The 22,996-nt window shown below is 43.4% G+C and overlaps 1 protein-coding gene across 1 annotated transcript; it reads right to left on the bottom strand.

Moving 5' to 3' along the window:
* Window positions 1–593: 593 nt before the first annotated feature.
* LOC105902581 (adipocyte plasma membrane-associated protein-like) lies at window positions 594–21,118 on the bottom strand. Its single transcript, XM_031583099.2, has 9 exons — window positions 20,890–21,118; window positions 20,179–20,274; window positions 19,209–19,330; window positions 17,816–17,914; window positions 13,568–13,720; window positions 13,328–13,440; window positions 4,735–4,895; window positions 1,800–1,998; window positions 594–919 (listed from the first exon to the last, which is right to left on the bottom strand). Coding segments are annotated over exons 1-9 (1,152 nt in total). The 5' UTR covers window positions 20,892–21,118; the 3' UTR covers window positions 594–712.
* Between the last annotated feature and the right edge of the window lie 1,878 nt (window positions 21,119–22,996).

Here is a 22,996-nt window from a genome sequence, read left to right as displayed (position 1 = left end):
CACACACACACACACAAAGGCAGACACACACTGCAGAGACATGCACACAAACACAGCCCAATGCACATACAGACACATGTACATTAGGGCTGAACGATTTGGGAAAATAATCTAATTGCGATTTTTTACCAAAATATTGCGATTGCGATTTAATATGCAATTTTTTTCCCCCTCTTTTTTCCCCCAACAAAACGTAATGAATGATTTAAATATGAACAACACAATATTAGATACATTTAGTGTAAAATATTCTTTCCCACATTTTACATTTTTATTTAACTGCTCATTACAGAAACAAGAACAACAAATCGGTGGCTTTGCCACTGTGCATTTCAGTAATTTAAAAAAAGTAATTTTAAGTATAAACACTAGGCATGCACTTTTTTAACACTGTGTGCAAAGTGTACCATCTTAAAAAAAAAAAATAAAAATAAAAAAAAAATAATATTTATTTTTTATTTTTTTAGACCACGTTTTTTTTTTTAGACCCTCGCGAACGTTGCGGTTAGAAAATCGCGTTCTATCATATCGCGATTAAATCGCAAATGCAATTAATCGTTCAGCCCTAATGTACATACAGATGCCCGCACGCACGGACAAACACACACACACACGGACGCACTCACAAACACACCCACAAACACACACACACACAACCTCCAACATCAGTCCACCTTGATCACTGGCATCCATCCAGTCTCCTGTACTGCCCCTAGCTCCAGTGCTCCAGCACAGGTAGGAATGGCAGGTCGGTGCTGCCCAGGTAGTACTGCCCTCCGTGCTGGAACACATCGCTGACGGCCCAGGTGAGGGTCCCGTTCGGGTCGTGAAGGCTGTCCAGAACCTCTCCGTCTGGACCCAGCTCCAGAACCAGGCCGTATTTGGGCAGCAGCATGTTATACCAGCTAAAAGGAATCAGCTGGAGGATCAAAGAGAAAAGAGTCATCACTGAGAGCCAATCACAGGCTTTCATCATACAAGCGTGGAGGCAATCAGGACATGTGTTTTAGGTAATACATGGAATCATTTACTTGGCCAGTCAAGCACCACAGTCTTCAAAGGGAGGCCATCCAGTGTGTTGATGGTTAGTCATGAATGAGTCCATTATTTACCAAGTGCAGTCAGTGCTAGTTCTCATGCTTCAGTGAGGCACAGGAGCCATGACCTGCTGTCTGAAGCGCTCGCCTCGCCTACAGTGTGTCTGAGTACAGATGGGTTTGGCCTTTTCTGTCATAAAATTGATGTTTGTTGTGTTGTCATTCAGCCTGCTCTGCTCCCTATCTGGTCAAGGCATCAATTTAACATCTAATGTTACTTGTCTGACTTCTGTGAAAGAAATAATTATTTGTCAATAGAATTACTGACTTTCATTTACTATTATCAATAATAACATGTCGATATAATTATTGACTGGACCAACTCATGTCCACTCATCTCAAACCAAATCAAATGCCACGACCCAGAGACTCACCCAAATGCTCCAGCAGAGAGCCTAACCTTATTCTGAGCCACTGAACGCCAGGACAGGTGCTTTTACGCAATTAGCCCCAGGAAGTGACATCACTGAAGCCCTGAACGCCAGGACAGGTGTGCTTTTACCCAATTAGCCCCAGGTAGTGACATCACTGAAGCCCCATCTGTCAGTGCTTTCCCTACCATGTGACCTAACCTAACACAACGACCACTCATGGAAACCCTTGAACTGGAAACAGCAGGCACCTCTTAATCCCAAATATATATACATAATACAAGTGATCCACTGCACACAACTGCATGATGGGAGGAAAAGGAGTTTCTACCTTGGTGATGAAGCGCTTGACAGCAGGGTACGGCCCTATGAGGTCCAGGAAAGGGGGCATGATTCGCCCACGGAAACGGGTGGTGGTGATGCCCACAAGGAACGTGCCCCGGTCACTGAGGCGGATGTTGTCAGGGTAACCAGGCATGTTGTTCATGAGGATCTCCTTGGTGCCGGCCTGTGGTCCCTTTAACCAGTACCTGAAGGGGGGGAAGGGTAAATCACACGCTGTGGTCAGCCATTTTAACCTGCGCTCTGTACACAGCACGGCCCATCACTGAACTCTGAAACTGGCAACCTCGAACATGGCTTGCACCTGTGCTTCACTGACACCTGCGCCAAGGTTCCAAGACTCCTCTTCTCTCTGTCCCTCTTTATTCAACTGTATAACTAGGAATATAAAGAGACACCTTCCATACTCTACTTTTTCAGTCCTTTTTTCTTTCCTTCTTTCACTCTTCTTTCTTTCCTTCCTTCTTCCACTCTTCTTTCCTTCTTCCACTCTTCTTTCCTTTCTTCACTCTTCTTTCTTTTCTTCTTTCCTTCTTCCACTCTTCTTTCCTTTCTTCTTTCCTTCTTCCACTCTTTTTCCTTCTTTCACTTCTTCCTTTCTTCTTTCCTTCTTTCACTCTTCTTTCTTTTCTTCTTTCCTTCTTCCACTCTTCTTTTCTTTTCTTCCACTCTTCTTTCCTTCTTTCACTCTTCTTTCTTTTCTTCTTCCTTTCTTAACTTTTGCATTTCATGCACTCGTATTTCCTTCAGGAAATGCATTTTCTAGTTATTCTTTGTACCGACTTCTGCACTTAATTCAGCATACATCATAATAGGGTCATTAAACTGGCTTGCACCTGTGCTTCACTGACACCTGCGCCAAGGTTCCAAGGCTCCTCTTCTCTCTGTCCCTCTCTATTCAACTGTATAACTAGGAATATAAAGAGACACCTTCCATACTTTACTTTTTCAGTCCTTTTTTCTTTGCTTCTTTCACTCTTCTTTCCTTCTTCCACTCTTCTTTCCTTTCTTCACTCTTCTTTCTTTCCTTCTTCCACTCTTCTTTCCTTCTTCCACTCTTTTTCCTTCTTTCACTCTTCTTCCTTTCTTCTCTCTTCTTTCTTTTCTTCTTTCCTTCTTACACTCTTCCTTCCTTCTTCCACTCTTCTTTCCTTTCTTCACTCTTCTTTGCTTCTGCACTCTTCTTTCTTTTCTTCTTCCTTTCTTAACTTTTGCATTTCATGCACTGGTATTTCCTTCAGGAAATGCATTTTCTAGTTTTTGTTTGTTTTCCGTCAAAAGAGGGTTTTTATCCTAAGGCACCTACAGTGAGGGCCGTTGTTTTTAAAGTGTGTAATGTAACGTTAATGTGGGCAAGCACAATGAACAAGCAGTCTGCTTCCCTACAGAGCGCCTCATTCTAGATTGATTCAAACATTCTAGAGGGCAGTCAGCCCGGTGCTGGAGCGGTCATGGTAAAAAGTGACCGGGTGCCAAAAAGAGCCCGGGTGATGTAATATTGGCTTTCGAACAACTCTTGAGTGACAGTTGCTATACCAACGTTAGCATTACGTCACCCGGGCTCTTTTTGGAAGTCAGACTACCTCAATAACGCGATTTACCCCAGAGCATCTCGCATTATACTTTGCTACCTGAGACCAGCTTGCCTGTATTTTACCTGCAATAAACCATGTGCTTGATGTTTGACTGTGTTAGGAAAGTTGTTGACTCACAAGTTTGTTATAGTGTCAAAGTAAGTACATTTCAACCGGTTAAATCGCCGCTAGCATCTCGTTAGCGATTAGCAATTCCTCCGTTAGCTGGGGCACATTATTTTGCTTAGTGTATCGCTAGCAAGCTAGTATGAACTCTCCCAAGTTTTTCTAAATAGGCCTATATCAACAAATAATGGTAGATCTTAAATTATTTAAGATGTTAGCAAATGAACTGGCTGGCTTGCTAAAAAGGTAGATGAACAAGCACCGTATAGTATTTAGGATGTTAGCAAATTAACTTGCTGGCTTGCTTAAAAGGTAGATGAACAAGCACCGTATAGTATTTAGGATGTTAGCAAATTAACTTGCTGGCTTGCTTAAAAGGTAGATGAACAAGCACCATATATTATTTAAGATGTTATTAAATGAACTGGCTAGCTTGCTTAAAAGGTATATGAACAAGCACCGTACCGTATATTATTTAAGATGTGAGCAAATTAACTGGCTGGCCTGCTAAAAAGGTAGATGAACAAGCACCGTATATTATTTAAGATGTTAGCAAATTAACTGGCTGGCTTGCTAAAACGGTAGATAAACAAGCACCGTATATCAGTATATTTTCTCCTTTTTATAAAAACGAATTTCTACTCGAAACAATTTCAATTGAAATGCAAATGATGATGTAAACGGCTAAAATGGAACACTTTATTTACCGGGTAAAAATGTGTTTAGCCACAATATATAGCGATTCAAAAAGTAGTATTGACTGCAAATGTTGATGTACAGGATACCGGCAGGTGTAGCTAAAACGGAATACTTAATAGTTTTAGGCACAATATTAAGTGACTAACAAGTAGCCGATGGCTTTCGAACGACTCTTGAGACTGACCAAAAAGTGCCCGGGTTATGTAGTGTCCGGGTTACGTAATGCTAAGCGTTGGTATAGCAACTGTCACTCAAGAGTCGTTCGAAAGCCAATATTACATCACCCGGGCTCTTTTTGGCACCCGGTCACTTTTTGCCATGACAGAGCCATTCCAGAGTCCAGTTCAGCTCAGACAGATTTGGTTCTGAGTCGTTCGGTTTAGTTTAGTTTTAGTTAAGTTGTTTCACTTTCAATCCAATTCAACTCGACTCAGTTCAGTTATCTCAACTCTCAACTGAGTTTCTTACTCCTCACTGAACCAGACCACATGCACTTTAAGAGAGGTCCTCCTTAACAACACTTACCTGACAATGCGTCCGATGCTGGTCTCAGACATCATGATGAAGTCCTCCTCTGGGGAGAGGGCGATGCCATTGGGCATGTACAGAGAGTCCAGCAGAGTCCGGACCTGACCCGTCTGGGGCTCGTACGCCAGGAGGCGGCCCAGGTGGTTCGTCTCGATCACCTGGGGGTTTAATTCATCACCATCACATCCAGGCATCTTTTGCATGCAGTGTCAATGACTGATACTCTCGATCACACACACACTCACACACACACACACACACACACACACACACACACACACACACACACACAAATACACCAACTGACTCCCCTCTTCAGACAGGATCTTATATTTATACCATATTTATTATATACTTCTAGATCATATATACTTATATCTACCACAGGTTGCATTTAGTCTCTGATTTGGAATAGACATTAAATACAGTTTGAAGGGTTTCATATACTATATGTACATAGTATCATTCTACACTTCATATTCTGAATGTTATGGACACTGACACTATATGCTCATGGCTGATGTATTGTGGGTCCAACCAGGTTTGAGCAGACAGATTAGATGGTATTATATGACTGTGTGCTCATATATAAAGGCTGAGTACTGCTGAAGTGTTAACTAGCCAATGTGAGCATGAAATGCACCAAAACTATGAACAATGATTGAATTTAGAGCTGAAGAACATTCTCAAGTGGCTGGTGAAAAGCTGGAGTATTTTGGATCAGATTTGGGCCCACCGTTTCCAGGCAACAACACAGCTCCTATTATGCATGTGTGAACAGCTCTTCCACCTTTCCTCTCCTCTCCTCTCCTCTCCTCTCCTCTCCTTTCCCTCTTTTTATCTGACCCTCTTCTATCCCTTTACTCTTTAAACTGCCCCCCTCCCTTCACACACACACACACACACACACACACACACACACACACACACACACACAAGCCAGGTCAGCCATTCCAGCCACTAACAGAGAGCACATATCCAAATGAAACTATCTCTGCACCTTACGTAATGTCCATGCACTACACCAGGGTTTCCCAACCCATGGGCCGGAGCACCATCCAGTGGGCCGCGAAAATGTTACAGGTTTTTTCCCCCCCCCACAAATTTTCCACGAAGAACTTAATTTTAGTTGAGAACCATATTAATTAGGGCTGTCAAAGTTAATGCGTTAATCTATGAGATTATTGCGGCCGAGATTAATGCGATAAAATATTTTAACGCAGTTAACGTAACTTTGTTTACTTCCGGTGTGCATTGACACCTAACACGAAACCGCCGCGTGCCTGCAGTCAGTTTAATAGGAGAGAGAGAGAGCAGAGGGATTGTTGGGCGGAAAGTTTCTGTTCAAGAGTCAAAATGACGTAACAATCCACAAAACTAAACTTGTATGTAGCATTTGTCAAGATGAATTTAGCTTTCACAGAAGCAGCTCGTCTTTAAGTTATCACCTTAATGCAAAGCACCCGACAGAAAGCAGCCCCAGGTTAGATGGTCGCCAACCCACACTCCACGACATCTCTAGGAAAATAACTAGACCAGTACCTGAAAAGGTTACCAACGCTTAAGCAGTTGGGTTGCCGGTGACTGTCGGGCCATCAACATAGACTTTGAGGACGGTGGGCTGACTGAGGTGATTCGAATTGCTTCAGGGGACAATTCTTACGATTTACCGTCGAGGGGCACCATTGTGTCTCGCATACATTCCTTGTATGACGGCGAGAGAGCGCGACAAATTCAATCTCCTCGAGCAAGCTGCCAGCGTCGCCCTTACTGGTGACCTCTGGACGTCAGTCAGCAATTTTATTGACAATGTATGGAAATTTAGATATTTTGCATTGGAAGTAAAAAAAAAAAAACAGAGGTGCGACATACAGCGGAGAACTGTGCAGAGGAATTCATCGACGTCTCAAACAGATGGGAGATAAGGGGCAAACTGACCACTTTAGGCACTGATAGTGCCCGTAACATGTTGGCAGCTGCTAGGCTACTTCCATTTTAACATCTACCCTGCGCGGCGCACAGTCTGTACCTGGCTGGCACTTTATAGGTATGAGTTATAGGCCTGAGCCTCTTTGAAAACACAGTTCTGTGTGTAGTTTTGTGTTAAAAAATAAATAAATAAAATTAAACAACATTAAAATATACGCTGTCTGAAAGTGATTACTCGTTAATTTATAAGATTTAGTCTTTAGAAGTAAAACAAACTTTTAATCGCAATTAATCTAGATTAATGAATTTCAAAATGTGAGATGAATTAGTTAATCTTTTTTATCTATTGACAGCCCTAATATTAATACAATGTATGATTGAAATTGGATATTTTAAACACAATATAAAATATATAAATAGGCATAACAGACAGATCATGAAAATAATATCCTATCTTGTTCGAACTTTACAGCGTCATCAAGTTGAGGCGCTCAGTTAAGGTTTAGTCTGTGGCGATATTAGCGGAAAAATTGCGAATTTGCTGTGCACAAATAGGCCTAGGCCTACTGCAATTAAGTTCCTTTGTTTCAAAACTCTTTTGGACTAAAAATGCTCTGTGTGGTTTTATGTTGTTTTCTGGTGCACAATACAATTTTGATGCAATATCTAGATTTAGATTTTCTTGTATTCATTTCTAGGCTTCCACCTGTAGCAGGTGCTGATGTTGCTTTTTGTGACACATAACAATCGCTTATTAATTATAATTAATGGATTATAGATTAAATTAGCCTAATGGAATATAGATTAGCTAAAATAAGCGGGGTGTCTGTTGGGCCCCGACCTGTTACAAATACGAAAAGTTGGGCCTCAAAGTCAAAAAGGTTGGGAACCCCTGCACTACACCATTCCATTTGGAGTTTGGTCAGTGTCTCTCTCTCTCTCTCTGTCTCTCTCTCTCTCTCTCTCTCGTGCGCATGCGGAGCAAGTGGGCGGAGTTCGAGTGTGTGAGTGCGTGAGTGGTGCGAGTGTGGCCGCTGTTGTTCACTGCTTTTTCTACCTTTTCTCTCTTTTTTGCTTATTTTTTTTTGTATGGTTGGTTTTGTTTTTTAGTTTAAGGTTTAGTTTGGGTGGGTTGTTTTGAAGAGTAGTTCGGTTTTTGTGTTATTTCTTGGCCGAGGCGTCTACCCCGACCTGGGAGAATGGCGGCCTTTGGCACAGGAATGTTTGGGTCTTTAACGCGGAGGCATGGCATTAAGATAGCGGCAAAAGCCAGTGTTGAAGAATGTAGTTTGGCGGTTGGTGATTTGGTCGGCCATGACAAAATTCTCTCTGCAGCCCGTATGAACAAGGCAGTTGTTTTGTTTCTAGAGACAGTAGAACTGGCAAACGAAGTGATTGAAAAGGGAGTAGTAATTGATGGTGTTTTCACCCCCGTGCTCTCTTTATCAGCACCATCTAAAAAAGTAATCATATCCAACATTCCGCCCTTTATTAAGGATGAAATCTTCATTGAAGCTCTATCCCGTCATGGTAAACTGGTATCACCCATAAGAAAGATAGCGATTTCTAGCAGAAATCCACTCCTTAAACACATCGTGTCGTTCAGACGTTTTGTATATATGATCACGAAAGACAACAAAGATTTAGATATTACTCTGGATGTGCCGGTGGAGGGGTTTCATTATTCGGTTTATGTGTCCTCCTGTCTGATGAAGTGTTTTGGCTGCGGCCAGACTGGACATTTAGTGCGGGCTTGCCCAGACAGAATGGGTAGTACGCCCGATGAGCGGGAATCTAATAGCGAGCAAGCCCCCAGTGATAACGTTCCCAATAATGGGGAGGGTGAAGAGGCGAATAGTGCTACGGGAGAGGGGGAGATTTCCTCGGCCGAGGTAAGCACCCCGCATAATGCCCCTGATGAGCCAGCAGAGGAAGGTGCATCCCAAGCTGAGCCCGAAAGCGCAGATATTTCCCAAATTAGTGGAGCAGTAGGAAATGATTATCTGACGGATGAGATGGATGCAGAGGATGAAAGTTCTCAATTGGAAGCAGAGGATGAACCTAAAGTGTTTAAAGATCCCCCCAAAATTCGTAAGCGAACACAAAGTGATGAGTCTGCTAAATCAAAAAAGTGGAAGTCTGCACGGGGTCAGAATACACCTACGATAGAAAGCGACTTAGAGTCTGACTGTAGTGTGGATTGTAGTTTGCGCAAGGGTGGTTATACTTCTCAAGTTTACACCGTAGAAGATATTAAAACATTTCTGAGTGAAACAAAGAATGTCAGAAATGTTCATATTGACGATTTTTTCCCGGATCTTGAACAGTTCATGTCTAGAACAAAGCAGTTCATTTCGGACGGGCTTTTTTCTAACCCTGAAGTTTACCGTTTAACCAAGTTTCTTACGAAGTTAAATATCCTTCTCGGTAAAAACAGTAAATCAAAGAAGGCAGCACCCAAACAAGCAGCAGAATGATGGTAATTATACGGTTTATTTTTATTTATTTTTTGTTTTTGATCATGGGTGATTTTCGTATAGCCTCCCTAAATATCAATGGGGCAAGGAATCCCTTGAAAAGAGCACAGCTTCACCTTTTGTCACGCATTAAGCGTCTCGACATTCTTCTCTTGCAAGAGACACACAGCGATGCAAGGAACGCAGCTGATTGGGCACTGGAGTGGGAGGGTCTTTCTCTTTTGAGCCACAATTCCAACGTTAGTGGTGGAGTTGCATGTCTGTTTTCTAAGAGTTTTACTCCCATTTCTTATGAAGTGGTGGAAGTTATAGAGGGAAGATTAATGAAGGTTAGAGCCTGTTTTGAAAATTATGTCTTTGTTTTTGTGTGTGTGTATGCCCCAACCACTGCAGCAGAAAGAGTGGCTTTTTTAGAAACATTGTCTACTGTTATTTCTGGATGCAATGGTGATGAATATCTGTTCATTGGGGGGGATTTTAATTGCACAGAGCAAGACATTGACAGAAATCATGTTGAGCCTCATATGCTTTCACGCAGTATAATTAGGCAGTGTATGCAGACACATGACCTAAGCGACGTATGGAGAAATTTTCACATCGGGCAAAAACAATATACTTGGACTCATGTCCGTAGTAATATGATTTCCTTAGCAAGGCTTGACAGGGTATACTGTTTCAAACATCATCTTAATATGTTTAAGAGTTGTGATATTACTCCTGTAAGCTTTTCAGATCATAGTTTGGTTGTGTGCAGTGTTTTTTTGAATTCAGTGAAGCCAAAGAGTGCTTATTGGCATTTTAACACCACTTTAACCCATGATAAGGATTTTAGGGATGTTTTCAAAGCCTTTTGGGTTGAGTTTTGTGAATGCAAGACAACTTTTAGTTCTTTACAACAGTGGTGGGACTTTGGTAAAATGCAAATTCAACAATTGTGTAAACAGTATAGTTGAAACATCACAAGTGACAGAACCCGGTCCATTGAAATTCTAGAAGCAGAGTTAGTAGAATTTCAAAATTTGGCTTACTCTACTGGGGATAATGATGACATTGACAATTTGGCAACCAAGAAGGGCGCCTTAGCTGAGCTGTTAGGTCTTAATGCACAAGGGGCGTTGGTCCGTTCACGCTTTCAGTGTGTAGATCAGATGGATGTACCTTCAAAAATTTTCTTTAGCTTGGAAAAGAAAAATGGCCAGAGGAAATGTATTCATTCTTTGAAATCTGAATCTGGAACCCTTTTGACCAGTGTGCATGATATTCGAAGTAGAGCTGCACGGTTTTATGAAGATCTATACAGGAGCGAACTAAGCGGTGAACAGGCTGACAGTGTGTTCATGGAGGGATTGCCTCAGGTTTCAGCGGAATCCTTGGCCGAACTTGACTCAGCTTTGACGTTGGAGGAACTGGAGAGGGCCCTTCAAGGTATGGAGTGTGGCAAGGCCCCTGGTTTGGATGGAATTTCTATAGACTTTTATAAGTCATTTTGGTCTGTGGTGGGGGAGGATGTGCTTGCAGTGCTCAACGACAGTCTTGCTGGAGGACTCCTGCCGGTGAGCTGTCGTAGGGCAGTCCTCACACTTCTACCTAAGAAGGGTGATCTCACTGATATAAAGTGCTGGAGACCCGTGTCGCTCCTGTGTAGTGATTATAAATTATTATCCAAAGCACTGGCCAACAGACTATGTAGGGTGATAGAACAGGTCATCCATCCGGACCAAACATACTGTATTCCCAGTAGATCCATTTTTGATAATGTTGCTTTAGTCCGTGATGTTGTAGACATGGCAAAAATGTTGGGGCTTGATGTGGGATTGGTCTCATTAGACCAAGAGAAAGCTTTTGATAGGGTGGAGCATAGCTATCTGTGGGACACTTTATATGCCTTTGGATTCAGTGAAGGCTTCATTCAGAAGGTCAAGGTTCTGTACAGTGATGTGGAGAGTATTCTCAAAATCAATGGTGGTTTAAGTGCTCCCTTTAAGGTTGGCAGAGGTGTGAGGCAAGGTTGCCCTCTGTCTGGGATGTTATACTCGTTAGCAATAGAGCCTCTTTTACAGAGATTAAGGATAACTCTAAGGGGGGTGTCTGTGCCTGGGTGTGTGGTGCCTCTTCGTGTGTCAGCCTATGCTGATGATATAGTTCTACTGATTAGTGGGGGAAGGGATATAGAGATGGTGGTGGACATCCTTAAGGAGTTTGGGTTACTCTCATCAGCCAAGGTAAACTGGGCAAAAAGTGAGGCTCTTTTGCTGGGTCAATGGGTGGAGGGGGTGCCAAGGCTTCCAGATAACTTAAGCTGGAGGAAAGATGGCTTCAAGTATTTGGGTGTCTTTCTGGGGAATGATGTAGTCATGGGGAGAAATTGGGAGGGGGCGGTTGAAAGTGTTAAGGGAAGGCTTGAAAAGTGGAAGTGGCTTTTGTCAAAAATGTCTTACAGGGGGCGTGTACTCATCATTAACAATCTGGTAGCTTCGTCCTTCTGGCATAGACTAGCCTGTGTAGACCCTCCACCTGACCTGCTACAAAAGATTCAGTCTGTTTTGGGAAATTTCTTTTGGGATGGGCTGCATTGGGTACCTCAGTCTGTTTTGTTTTTGCCAAAAGATGAGGGGGGGCAGGGCCTCATACACTTACAGAGTAGGACTGCAGCTTTTAGACTGCAGTTTGTAAAAAGGCTTCTGACAGGGCCTACAGATGTTGCATGGAGGGGTTTGAGCTGTGCAATACTGAAAATGGGTGGGAGTTTGGGGTTAGACAAATCTTTGTTTTTGATGAAACCAGATGAGATGTTGTTTTCAAAGTTGCCACCGTTTTATCGCAGTTGTTTTAAAGTCTGGGCCTTGTTTAAGGTCAGATGGTTTGATCCTGCAATCTCCTTACATTGGCTCTTGCAAGAGCCGGTGGTTGGAGGTGCTCGTCTGGATGTCTCCTCGGCCAATTCCCCGTCGCTACAGAAGATGCTGTGTGGCGCTAAGATCGTCACTTTGAAAGATGTAGTGGATCTGACGGGGCCATATTTTGGGAATAGGAGGGGGCTTGCTGATTCCTTGGGGCTGAGGTCGCTTCGAGTGGTATCGCAGCTCCTGGAAAAATGGCGTGCTGCCTGCACCACAGATGAGACTGAACTGCTTGTGGACTATTGTGCAGGGGTGTGTCGTCCGGACAAGCAGGACCTTTTTCCTGGGCTGGTAGTCTGGCCCAATTTGGACGGGTGTACAGGTCCACTTCTATCGAGGAACCCAAACACTATGCTGCTAAGTATGGTTACAGGGAAACAGTGGTATCAGGCATGTGTCAAAGTTTTTAATAAGAAAAGTTTGGAGAGCAGGGTTGACACACCGTGGAGCGCTGCTCTCAAACTGAATAGTGGGGTGAGGCCGGAGTGGAGAGCACTTTATAAACCACCATTGGCTAAGAGAGTGTGTGATTTACAATGGAGAATTCTTCATGGAGCAGTTGCTGTCAATGCTTTTGTTTCAGTGATAAACAGAAATGTAAGTCAGGAATGTCCTTTCTGTTACCAAAGGGAAACAGTTTTTCATGCTTTTACACTTTGTTTAAGGCTAGAACCCTTGTTTTGCATGCTGAAAGATGTATTTGGTGCATTTAGTGAGGATTTCTCCACTGAGACGTTTGTCCTTGGTTTTAAGTATGTTAAGAAAAGACAAAATGTATGTAAAATTTTGAACTTCATCCTAGGTCAAGCCAAGATGGCTATTTACATTACTAGGAGGAATAAGGTCGAGCAACAACCAGGGACTAATGTCATTGCTCTGTTTCCTGCCCTGGTTAAAGCCAGAGTTTTGGTTGATTTCAGGTTTTATGAGCTAATGCAAAATCTCGAAACATTTAAGGATGTATGGTGTGTCAAAGAAGCGATCTGCACTGTAAAAGAAAATGATTTGCATTTTAGCCATATTTTATAATTTATTTTTCTTTTCTTTTTTTCTTTTTTTAACCTCCAGTTCTTTGATGGAAAGGAATAATTGATTGCCCTACTCTTGTTCTGTAAATCTGAATAAAGTATGTTTTTAAAATCTCAAATCTCTCTCTCTCTCTCTCTCTCTCTCTCTGTCTGTCTGTCACTCTCTCTCTCTCTGTCTGTCTGTCACTCTCTCTCTCTGTCTGTCTGTCTCTCTGTCTGTCTGTCTGCCTGTCTGTATGTGTCTGTCTTTACTCACCTCATACCGGACATGCCTTCTTCCCCACCTACTGCTAGAGTCTGTGAAGAAGATGGTTCCGTTCCGAGAGAGTTCTAGACCATTCAGGAACCCAAACGGGATTCCATCACAGCCTGCGTTTAACACAAAACAAACAAGACAAGGTTGAGATGAGAAAATTCCTATTACTGTAAACAGTGTCTAGTGTATGTGTGTGTGTGTGTGTGTGTGTGTGTGTGTGTGTGGTGGAGGGTCTCTGACCTTGCTTGCTGGACAGTAGCAGTGTTTTCTCTCCGCTCTGGGGGTCCACCCTGAACAAGCCAAAGTAGGAGTCTGCCACGATCAGCTGACCACTGCTGTCCAATCGCACGCCGTGGGGACGGCCACACACCGGCTCGTAGTCCATACTGCTGCCTGCAGACAGGACCGTGATTGGTCAGTTTAATATAAAGATATAAAGCGGCTCTGTATGCTCTTCCAAACAAACAAACAAATACATAAAAAAATACAACTTTATCAGTTTGTCCACAAAGCTCAGTTTTTAATTATTCTGTCCCTTCTTATTTGTTTATTTATTTTTACATTTTCATGTCCCAGTAAAACTGAAACCAAATAAAACTAAAACACATGTAAACACCTAGTATTCAGATGGAAAAGGAATCATTTAAAATATGGCCTTTTCCTTTTCCTCCAACGTTTTTGTCATGATGGGAATTTTATAGTAGGGACTTTGTTTTGGGCAACAGAGACTACCTATTGCACCTTTAAGGCCCTGCTCCACCGGGTCTGCTCAGGTAGGAATCATTTAACATATGGCCTTTTCCTTTTCCTCCTATTGCACCTTTAAGGCCCTGCTCAGGTAAACCTATGCAGATCATTAGGAAGCAGCCCTCACGTCCGGTCTGGCTCTAGTCAGACGACAGACAGGCAAATCCTGCCATTTCGCTTGACATTTAAGACGCTATCTGACTGTATGTTCTGTTCCTGTTCCTGGAGGGGTTAGGTTACACGCCTGCTGATTACACTCTGACACGATAACAGCACAATCTGACCAGCGGCAGTTTTACACATCATGGTTAGGGTGAGAGCAACTGAGGCGGAAAACTTCACTGGAAGAAATAGAATCCTTCATTAACTTAACAGGTTAAGCTCAATAGAATCCTTCATTAACTTAACAGGTTAAAATCAGCGCATTTGGTGCCAATCTTACAAAACATCATGGTAACATTGTAATCGTTATTAATGAAGCTAATATGGTGAAGATTATATTTCTGGTATGGCCTTAGTTTATCATGTCAACGTATTATGACACCTTCTGGATGCCAGGCTGAGGCCCACTGAGTGTTTCTACATTTCTCATTATTACGCAACATCTTCTCCTTCCTGCTATGGAGGAGGGGTCTGTGGCAGCCCCTGGCAGCGTACGGTAAAAAAAATGTGAAATTTGGCACACTGATTTGGGCTGCTACCCTGATTCTATTCAGCAAGTTTAATGTGTGCGACTCAGGATCTCTAGTGCCGCAAATAAAATAAAAAAGTGCATTTGCCCATGAAATTTGGGAAAGAGGATCTTCAGACCAAGACTCACAAAAGTGTCACATTTTTCCGTGACAGCCAATCAAAATTGCTGGTGGAGCCCAAAAAACGATGCCATTCCCATCTTTGGTAAATTGTTGTCTTAGAACCGTGCCCCTCATGATGGCATTAAGTTGTCATGGCAACTACGCCCTGCTGGGCTATTTGGCCCAGCATAAGAGCATTGAAATGGTCATTTAGTAAACATCCAAGTTTGCCTCTGTATCTCCTATTTTGTTTTCAAAGCAAACTTCACACAAAGCGATGCTTTTAATCTAGCTACTATAGCTCAGCAACCATGTGATCATTTCAACGCTATTACAATAACACAGTGGGATGGAGGTGCTTCTCATAGGACCACACTTAGGGAAAGTAGCCGGATTTCACAGCCTTTTTCAGTGGGCTAGCAGCCACCTGCATGGATCAGGCGGTGATGAAGACATGGGCAGACATCCTCTCCGAGGTGTCAGGGTCTCTGGCGTAAAGCCCCATGATGCTTTGTGAATCACCTGACTGTGTCTAATCAGGCCTGGCGGCAGCACAAAGACCCCGGCTCTGGCCAAGACACAAGGTTCAAGCCATAACCTTCACCAGAAACACAGACAGAGATAGAGAGAGAGAGAGAGAGAGAGAGAGAAAGAGATAGAGAAAGATAGAGGGAGAAGGGGGGAGAGAGAGAGAGGGAGAGAGAACAAAAGGTGGATCTTCCCCACAGCTGCTTGTTAGAAAGTATGGCTCAGAACCCAGAAATTAGAGACAGTAATCTATGCCTCGACTGAGACTGCTGAATTATCAACACTCCCCACTGGCACAGATGCCTTAGGGAGGTGTGTGTGTTTAAGTGAGTACAGTAAGTGGGAGTGTGTTTTTGTGTGTGTGTGTGACTGTGTGTATGTGTGTGTGTGTGTGTGTGTGTGTTTCTACAAATGTGTGCACTTGTTGAAAATAATCCCAAAGTGGTTATAGACAAGAAAGATAATTTACAAAGAAGAAGCTGAGAAGGTGGCGCTTTAAAAAGAAAATACGTACTGATGATAGGACAGAATCCTTACATCACTCAGAGACAGTTCTACAGGATATTCAACTGCCGTGGCTCGCACCAGAAGGACTAGAACCGACTAGAACTAACTACTAGAACCTACTAGACTAGAACTAATGAGTGAGACACTGAACTCCGACCTGCAGACGCCCCAGTCTCTCATTGGGCTTGAGAGTCTGGTTAAGACAGTGGGTGTGTTTCAGCCAGCTGATGAAGATCCAGTTGAGAACTTGAGCATACGGTGACTGTGACCATGACCGTGACTGATGCATGTCTGCTGCTCACGTCGTGTCTTGATAACACACTCGTCAGTGACTCGCACCGGAGGGGCTAAACCAATCAGCGGATAGAGATGCAGGAAGAGAGGCTTTGCTGAGAGAACTAGCTTGGTGAAGCTGGGAAAGGTCACTGAAGGGAGAGTGGAGCCAGGGGACCACCCAGTCTCGTATGCATGAAGGTCGTGCGGAGTTCATGCCGTGAACAATGTGTGGCAAATGCAACAAAGCAAGATCCTGCATTCAAGTCTGCCTTGACTGTCCACAGTACTTCACCCACGTGTCAAGCTCTTACTTTGCATGTTGGCCAAAACTCTCCATATGAGGAAATCATAGCTAAAAAATGATCCAGCACTTCAACGTGACCAATGAAAAGAACATGATGAGTTGCAAAACCGCTCATAGCAGACACAGGTGGAAACAAATAGGGCAGGAATTCTCAAGTTCATTCAATTCTATTTAATTCCATTCCATTGTAGTTCTTCTCATTGTCAACACGGAGCTAAAAGCTTCAGGAAAAGGAAGAAAAAGTAGTTGGGAGTTTCTCTGTATGTGGAAAGGGTGGTCATATCGCGAGACACTGCCCAGACAGTGGGGGAAGGTATGGGGGCTTTGTCTGTGGGAAGATGGTCACATTGCAAAACAACGCCAAGACAGAGGAGGGAGGACATCAAAACAACGCCAAGACAGAGGAGGAGGACATCAAAACAACGCCAAGACAGAGGGAGGACATCAAAACAACGCCAAGACAGAGGGAGGACATCAAAACAACGCCAAGACAGAGGGAGGACATCAAAACAACGCCAAGACAGAGGGGGGACATCAAAACAACGCCAAGACAGAGGGGGGAGGACATCAAGGCGTTGTCTGACATGAATGGGGGAGGGAGGGGCACATTGAGAAGGTCTTTTTCACAGGGAAAGAGGGAACACAAAGCAAGAAGGTGTTACTCTTAACAGACAAGAAGAAAAACATATCAAGACAAGAGAGGAAGCCATTAACACCGGGCCAGACGAAGAGGATGACGTGAGAAACTGGAATGCCAAATTATTTTGATTTGATTATTTTTTCAACAAGTGCCGCCATTAAATGAGGGAAAGTGTATGTTTGGGGAAACTGGGAAAGGGGGATTAGTTATCATTTCACACACCAGACACCCAACCCAGTGGGAAAGGGGACGCAGATGTGAGGAGGGCCAAAAGGAAAGGGCACCTGTAGGGTAGGGTGCACCTGGGAGACCACAGGGGTCCAGACACCAGAGATCAGGACAAGCACCGCAACAGAGCAGTCCAGGAAAGTGTGTGTCTCTGTGTGTGTGTGTGTGTGTGTGTGTGTGTGTGTGTGTGTGTGTGTGTGTGTGTTTGTGTGAGTTTGAGTGTGTGTGTGAGTTTGAGAGTGTGTGTGTTTGTGTGAGTTTGAGAGTGTGTGTGTGTGTGTGTGTGTGTGTGGTGTGTGTGTGTGTGTGTGTGTGAGTTTGAGAGTGTGTGTGTTTGTGTGTGTGTGTGTGTGTGTGAGTTTGAGAGTGTGTGTGTGTGTGTGTGAGTGTGTGTGTGTGTGTATGTGAGTTTGAGAGTGTGTGAGTGTGTGTGTGTCTGTGTGTACATAATCATGAATACTGACCACATTCAGGGATGTCCTGTCCCATCTGTGTGATGAATGTCAGCGTGTCCTGATAAATCCTCCACAGTTTTCCATCCACTGTCCCAGTGTAAATATTCCCTTTGAGCACAAAATGGACCAGAGAAAAAGATTCACATGACAGACAACAAGCAGGCAGAGATAAAGTGCTGAAACCACACGGAGAGCTGAAGCTATGCAGTCTTCATCAAGTGATGTATTGTTCAGAATAGTATGGTGTATCAGGAACTAAATATATTAAATATAAACTAAATATATAAATAAATATAGTTGAACTGAACCTGCATGGCAGTTACACATCTTTATTATTTTACATCTCATCAGAATTTTCTGAAATACTCTGCAGAATCAAATGGATCACTGCAACGTTAAGAATAGTATGGAGTATTAAAAATAAATGAATCAATTTCTATCGTTTCGTTAGAGTGTGTGCTGTTGCTCAGTCTGTGAAGCAGGCTAACGTCATGCTAATCACGGGTTTTAAACCCAAAAGAGTAGAAATACAGATACACTTCATCAATACTGTCAGTCAGTTTTGAAGTTCATGCTAAGTTCTAATGGGACTAAATAAGAAGTGCGACTTGTCTTCACAGCCTACGTTATAGAACAAGCAAGACACTGCTGCAAGCTCACGACTACTGCTTGAAGATTAATTACAAAGGTAACCATAGGGACCGTAGCAGATTCCATCTGCATGCTACCAATCTAGACATCACGAACACAAACGAAAACCCAAGCGGACGCTGGACATCTAAGGCGGAATTCACAGTGGGATCAATGATGATCTGAATACACACAGTCAGCACATTGGCACGTTCAAGCACTCAGACAGTCACACCTACACAGAATCAAAGGTACAGAAGGACGTGGTGAGAGACGAAATGATGGAGAATGGTAGAGGAAAAAGAAAAGATAGAGAGATATGACATGAAGACAGAGAGAGGCTAATTGACAAATAGAGAGAGAGAAATAGGGATACATAAGCACATCAACACCCCCCCCCCCCCCCCCCCACACACACACACACACACACACACAAACAATCACTTACACACCCCCCCCCCCCCCCACACACACACACACACAAACAATCACTTACACACCCCCCAACCCCCTTACACACACACTCACTCATTTACACTGCCCCCACACACAGTACATTGCCGCAAACTCTCAAAATCAAATAGTCAGAGATAGAGATAGAGGGAGACTGGGGAGATGACGAAAGACGCAGTGATGAAGAGAAGTGACAAAGAATGATACAGAAACAGAGAGAGACTGGAAGACTGAGCAAGACATACAATCAAACACCATCACACAATCAAACACAATCACACACACACACCATCACACAATCAAACACAATCACACACACCATCTTGATCAGCCGTAAAGGACTCTGGCCCCCTCAGTTGTCCAGCGAAGAGCCGGCGGCCCCTCTGCAGTCGGGTGTTGACAGCCAAGGGCCCCTCCAACAGGGGCGGGGGCCCCTGAAATCTGAACAACAACAAAGAAACAGAGCGATCGGTCAACCCCTGTGGTAAACACTGCCTCATCAGACAGACATGTTAGATCACTGACTGACTCACACACTGCATTAACAGACAGACATGTTAGATCACTGACTGACTCACTCATGCTCCGTCTAATGATTCCCAATCCTGGTGCTAAAGGCTAGGAAGGGTGGAAGAGTGACTCTGGTCTAAACCCTTTCAAGGACGTTGGAGGAGTGAATAAGAGAATGCACTGAAATCATAAAACCCAGCAGTGTGTTTAAATCTGCATACTTAGGGTTAGTGTACTGCATTGTTGCCTATAAGGTAGAGTGGGCTGTAACCTACCACATCTTCTCACAGTAGTAGTGATGTCTACTGGGATATAGCCAGTTAGCAGTGTTCAGCAAATTGTTGATACTCCAATAATATTTACTTCCACCTCTTGAAGGACTTAAGTTTAAAAAGAGGAGAAAGGGGAGCTGTGTTGATTACCGTAGGATGATCCTATACCTCACCTCAGTGCACCCACTGAATGGATATGTCTTTAAGATTATCTTAATAGCATAAAGCTTAACTTTAGAATATAGCAATGACACTTTGTCTAAATATGACAAAAAAGGAGAGTTAGCTGCATTTATGACCTTTGGACCCAATGTATTGTTGACCTCACTGAACTCAACCTATAATCAGTACCTAAGCATTCTGGGATTGGACATAAACCATGTTAGCAAACCCTAAATTATAAAATAAAAACAAGACGTGGTTGAGGTATACTTTCAGGACACCTTTGTCAATGTACAGTGAATGCAAAGTGAACTATTCTTCCGCGAACATTTTCTCTGGACTTACATGTATGGTTCCGGATCGATGGGAGACGGTATGAGGTAGAGGCCAACAGCCAGGGCAAGAAGTGCCACCGCCACCGGTACAACCCAACGTGCAGCCCTGTTCACACATACATTAAGATCATCATCGAGTTCAAGAACTGAGCAGGACTTTCCGTCGTGTCTGACAAGCTGTGTTAAACATTATGCCGGTATGAACTTAATGTTTCCGGCAGGATAACCTGTACCCTGAATCCATTAATGAGATTTAAGAGCGCCTTGAGGAGGATGCAATTAGGTAATATTTCCTTGCAATGTAATACATTCCAGAGATTTTGCCCTCGGGTGCGCACTGCGCTTAGATGACTTCCGTCGCCAGATAAAGGATCTAGGTGCACGGGAAACTCTCTAAATAACTTTTTTTTTTTGCATAACAAAATATTAGAAACGCTCTAACGAGGTGCCTGTAATGTCCATTGTCTAACCACACAGTGGATATGCACAAGCATTGCCTGTTTATCTTCTATAACTGGAAAGCAATATCATTTCATAACACTAGGCAAGTTGGACCGATATCAGACAAAAAGAATAATTAATTTCATAATGTAAACCCGACATATATGTTAGTGTACGCTATGCCCTTATGCAAGGAGGTTATCATGGCATACGGCAGCCTACGACTTCGCAGAGCGTATCACCCATGTATTAAACTAGTAAACAACTCAGTCAAACTTACATAATTCTTTCTCTAAAACCTTGTCGTGTCCTTACTCCTGGTTGGCAGGTCTCGTCTGGCGTGTCAGGTCGACAGCGGGGGTGGTGGCCAAGAAGAAGTTGAACTCCGTTTTACCCGCCGTCTCGCACTAGGCTGGTTTAACCAGAACCAAATCACTTCTGAGCTGGGAGCAATATGCGGGCGGAGCCATGCTACACTCGAACCGGGGATGAGACATATCTAGTTGAGGGAGGGGCTGAGTCATTTCACAGTTGGAGGACATTTAAAAAAAGGGTTCACTCAGAGGACAAGGAAATTAACTAAAACGGATTGCCGTGGAAACGACGTATCGTCGCCAATGCTGACATCAGCTTAAATTGTGGAGCGTCTGCAGGGTAGCCTAATGTTTGAAGAAAAATGATTAATGGATGAATGGCGTCCAATTCTAGAATGGGTTCACGCACTTACGGCATTTAGTCGTCAGCAAGAGAGTGAGAACTAGAGGTGGGAAAATCATTCTTCATCCGGAAAGACTCGATCGTTTCTGTGCCTGGCATAATTAGGCCTATTAGTTGAAGGACTTGAAATCTTTCTCAACAAAGACTAAAAACGGCAGCTCTTTAAGGGTGTGGTGTTCTGAATAGCAGCATAATGAAATAATAGATGCATAATAAATGACACATGAAACAATAAACACACATTATCAACATTTTTGCACAAAGTCAACGTTATTTAATGAACTCTAGCCTTCTTTGACACAAAAAGGCCACATTTTGGTAACGTCTTAAAGAGAGTTACCTACAAAAATAAACCTGTATCAACCTGCACCGATATTTTTAAAGAATAATACAGCGATATAAATGTCGCAAGCACTCCAGACAGAAACAGACCGTCTCGATGTACCGTCAACAACGAGGCCAACAGTAACCCAAATCTATCTACATCACGGCGGTGCAGCGCATAGGCCAAACACGGGTCAGCGTGGCAGAGCCCGCAACACTGAAAAAGCAAGTAGTGGTCTCTCTCTTTCCTAGCAAAGATGAAGCGGCAGATGTACTGTCTCCAGATATCTTTGCATTTTTGGCAAAAAACTATAATGAACCATTAGCATATACTTAACTGGACAACTGAGGGGCCCAGAGTCCTTCACTGCTGACCAAGATGGTGTGTGTGTGTGATTGTGTGATGGTGTGTGTGTGTGATTGTGTTTGATTGTGTGATGGTGTGTTTGTATCCATACTCCACCAAACATATGGACAGTGCACTGGTCTACTGATTTCCTTAACAGCCATAATTAATGTGCATTATTAAACATAATGTATGCATTTATATGTATATCAGATTATCTTAGTATAACCACATCAATGACTTTAGAATCTACAAAAGAACCACATTATAATATCATAAAAACAAAAACAAAACATTTCACAGTCTCTCTTAAAATGACAAATTTAGCAGAATCTTGTGTCGGCTACAGGCTTCTGCATAGCGAATGGGCTGAATTCCTACAGCACTTTGGAGCAGGATAGCGACACAACTAAAGAGACAGTAATAAAAATGAAACAAAACAAACAAAAGAAAACGCACAGACCAAACCCATCATGCGCAATATTGATATTCTCTTTAGACACTTTTGGACTGTCTTTCAGCTCAGACACTGAGACAAAGCACATAGACTTGAGAGCAGTCTGTCCTTCAGTCTGTGGACTCACCAGCATCAGCTGCTACAGTCAGAACCCCCAGTTACCAGATACAAGCGGATCTCCAGAACAGATTCTGCGAGGGTCAGCTCCAGACATGTTGGATCTGGCAGTGCCGAGCCTGACCTGCTTCTGACCCACTCTGGCAGAGGGGTAAGAGAGGGGACCCGCTGAAACCATCCCAACTTAAATCCCGCAGACAAAACCGAAGCGCTCGTTTCCTACAGTCTTCCGTGACCACATACCCCCCTCAGTCTCATAACAGACAACCCTCAGCTTAGCACTGTTAGCACTGTCAAAGGCTACCTTCCGCCAACGCTGCATAGCATAGCACTCACTCTAACAAACACAGACCAGGTCCAGACCTACATAGATTCACCAGCGGGGCCAGTGCACAGGCCTTGCTCCCGTGGGCTTCATCTCTCTCA

This window comes from Clupea harengus, chromosome 16 (assembly GCF_900700415.2).
Source record: "Clupea harengus chromosome 16, Ch_v2.0.2, whole genome shotgun sequence".
NCBI lineage: Eukaryota > Metazoa > Chordata > Actinopteri > Clupeiformes > Clupeidae > Clupea > Clupea harengus.
The sequence above is the reverse complement of the archived record's forward strand: the minus strand, read 5'-3'. Positions and strand labels throughout refer to the sequence as shown.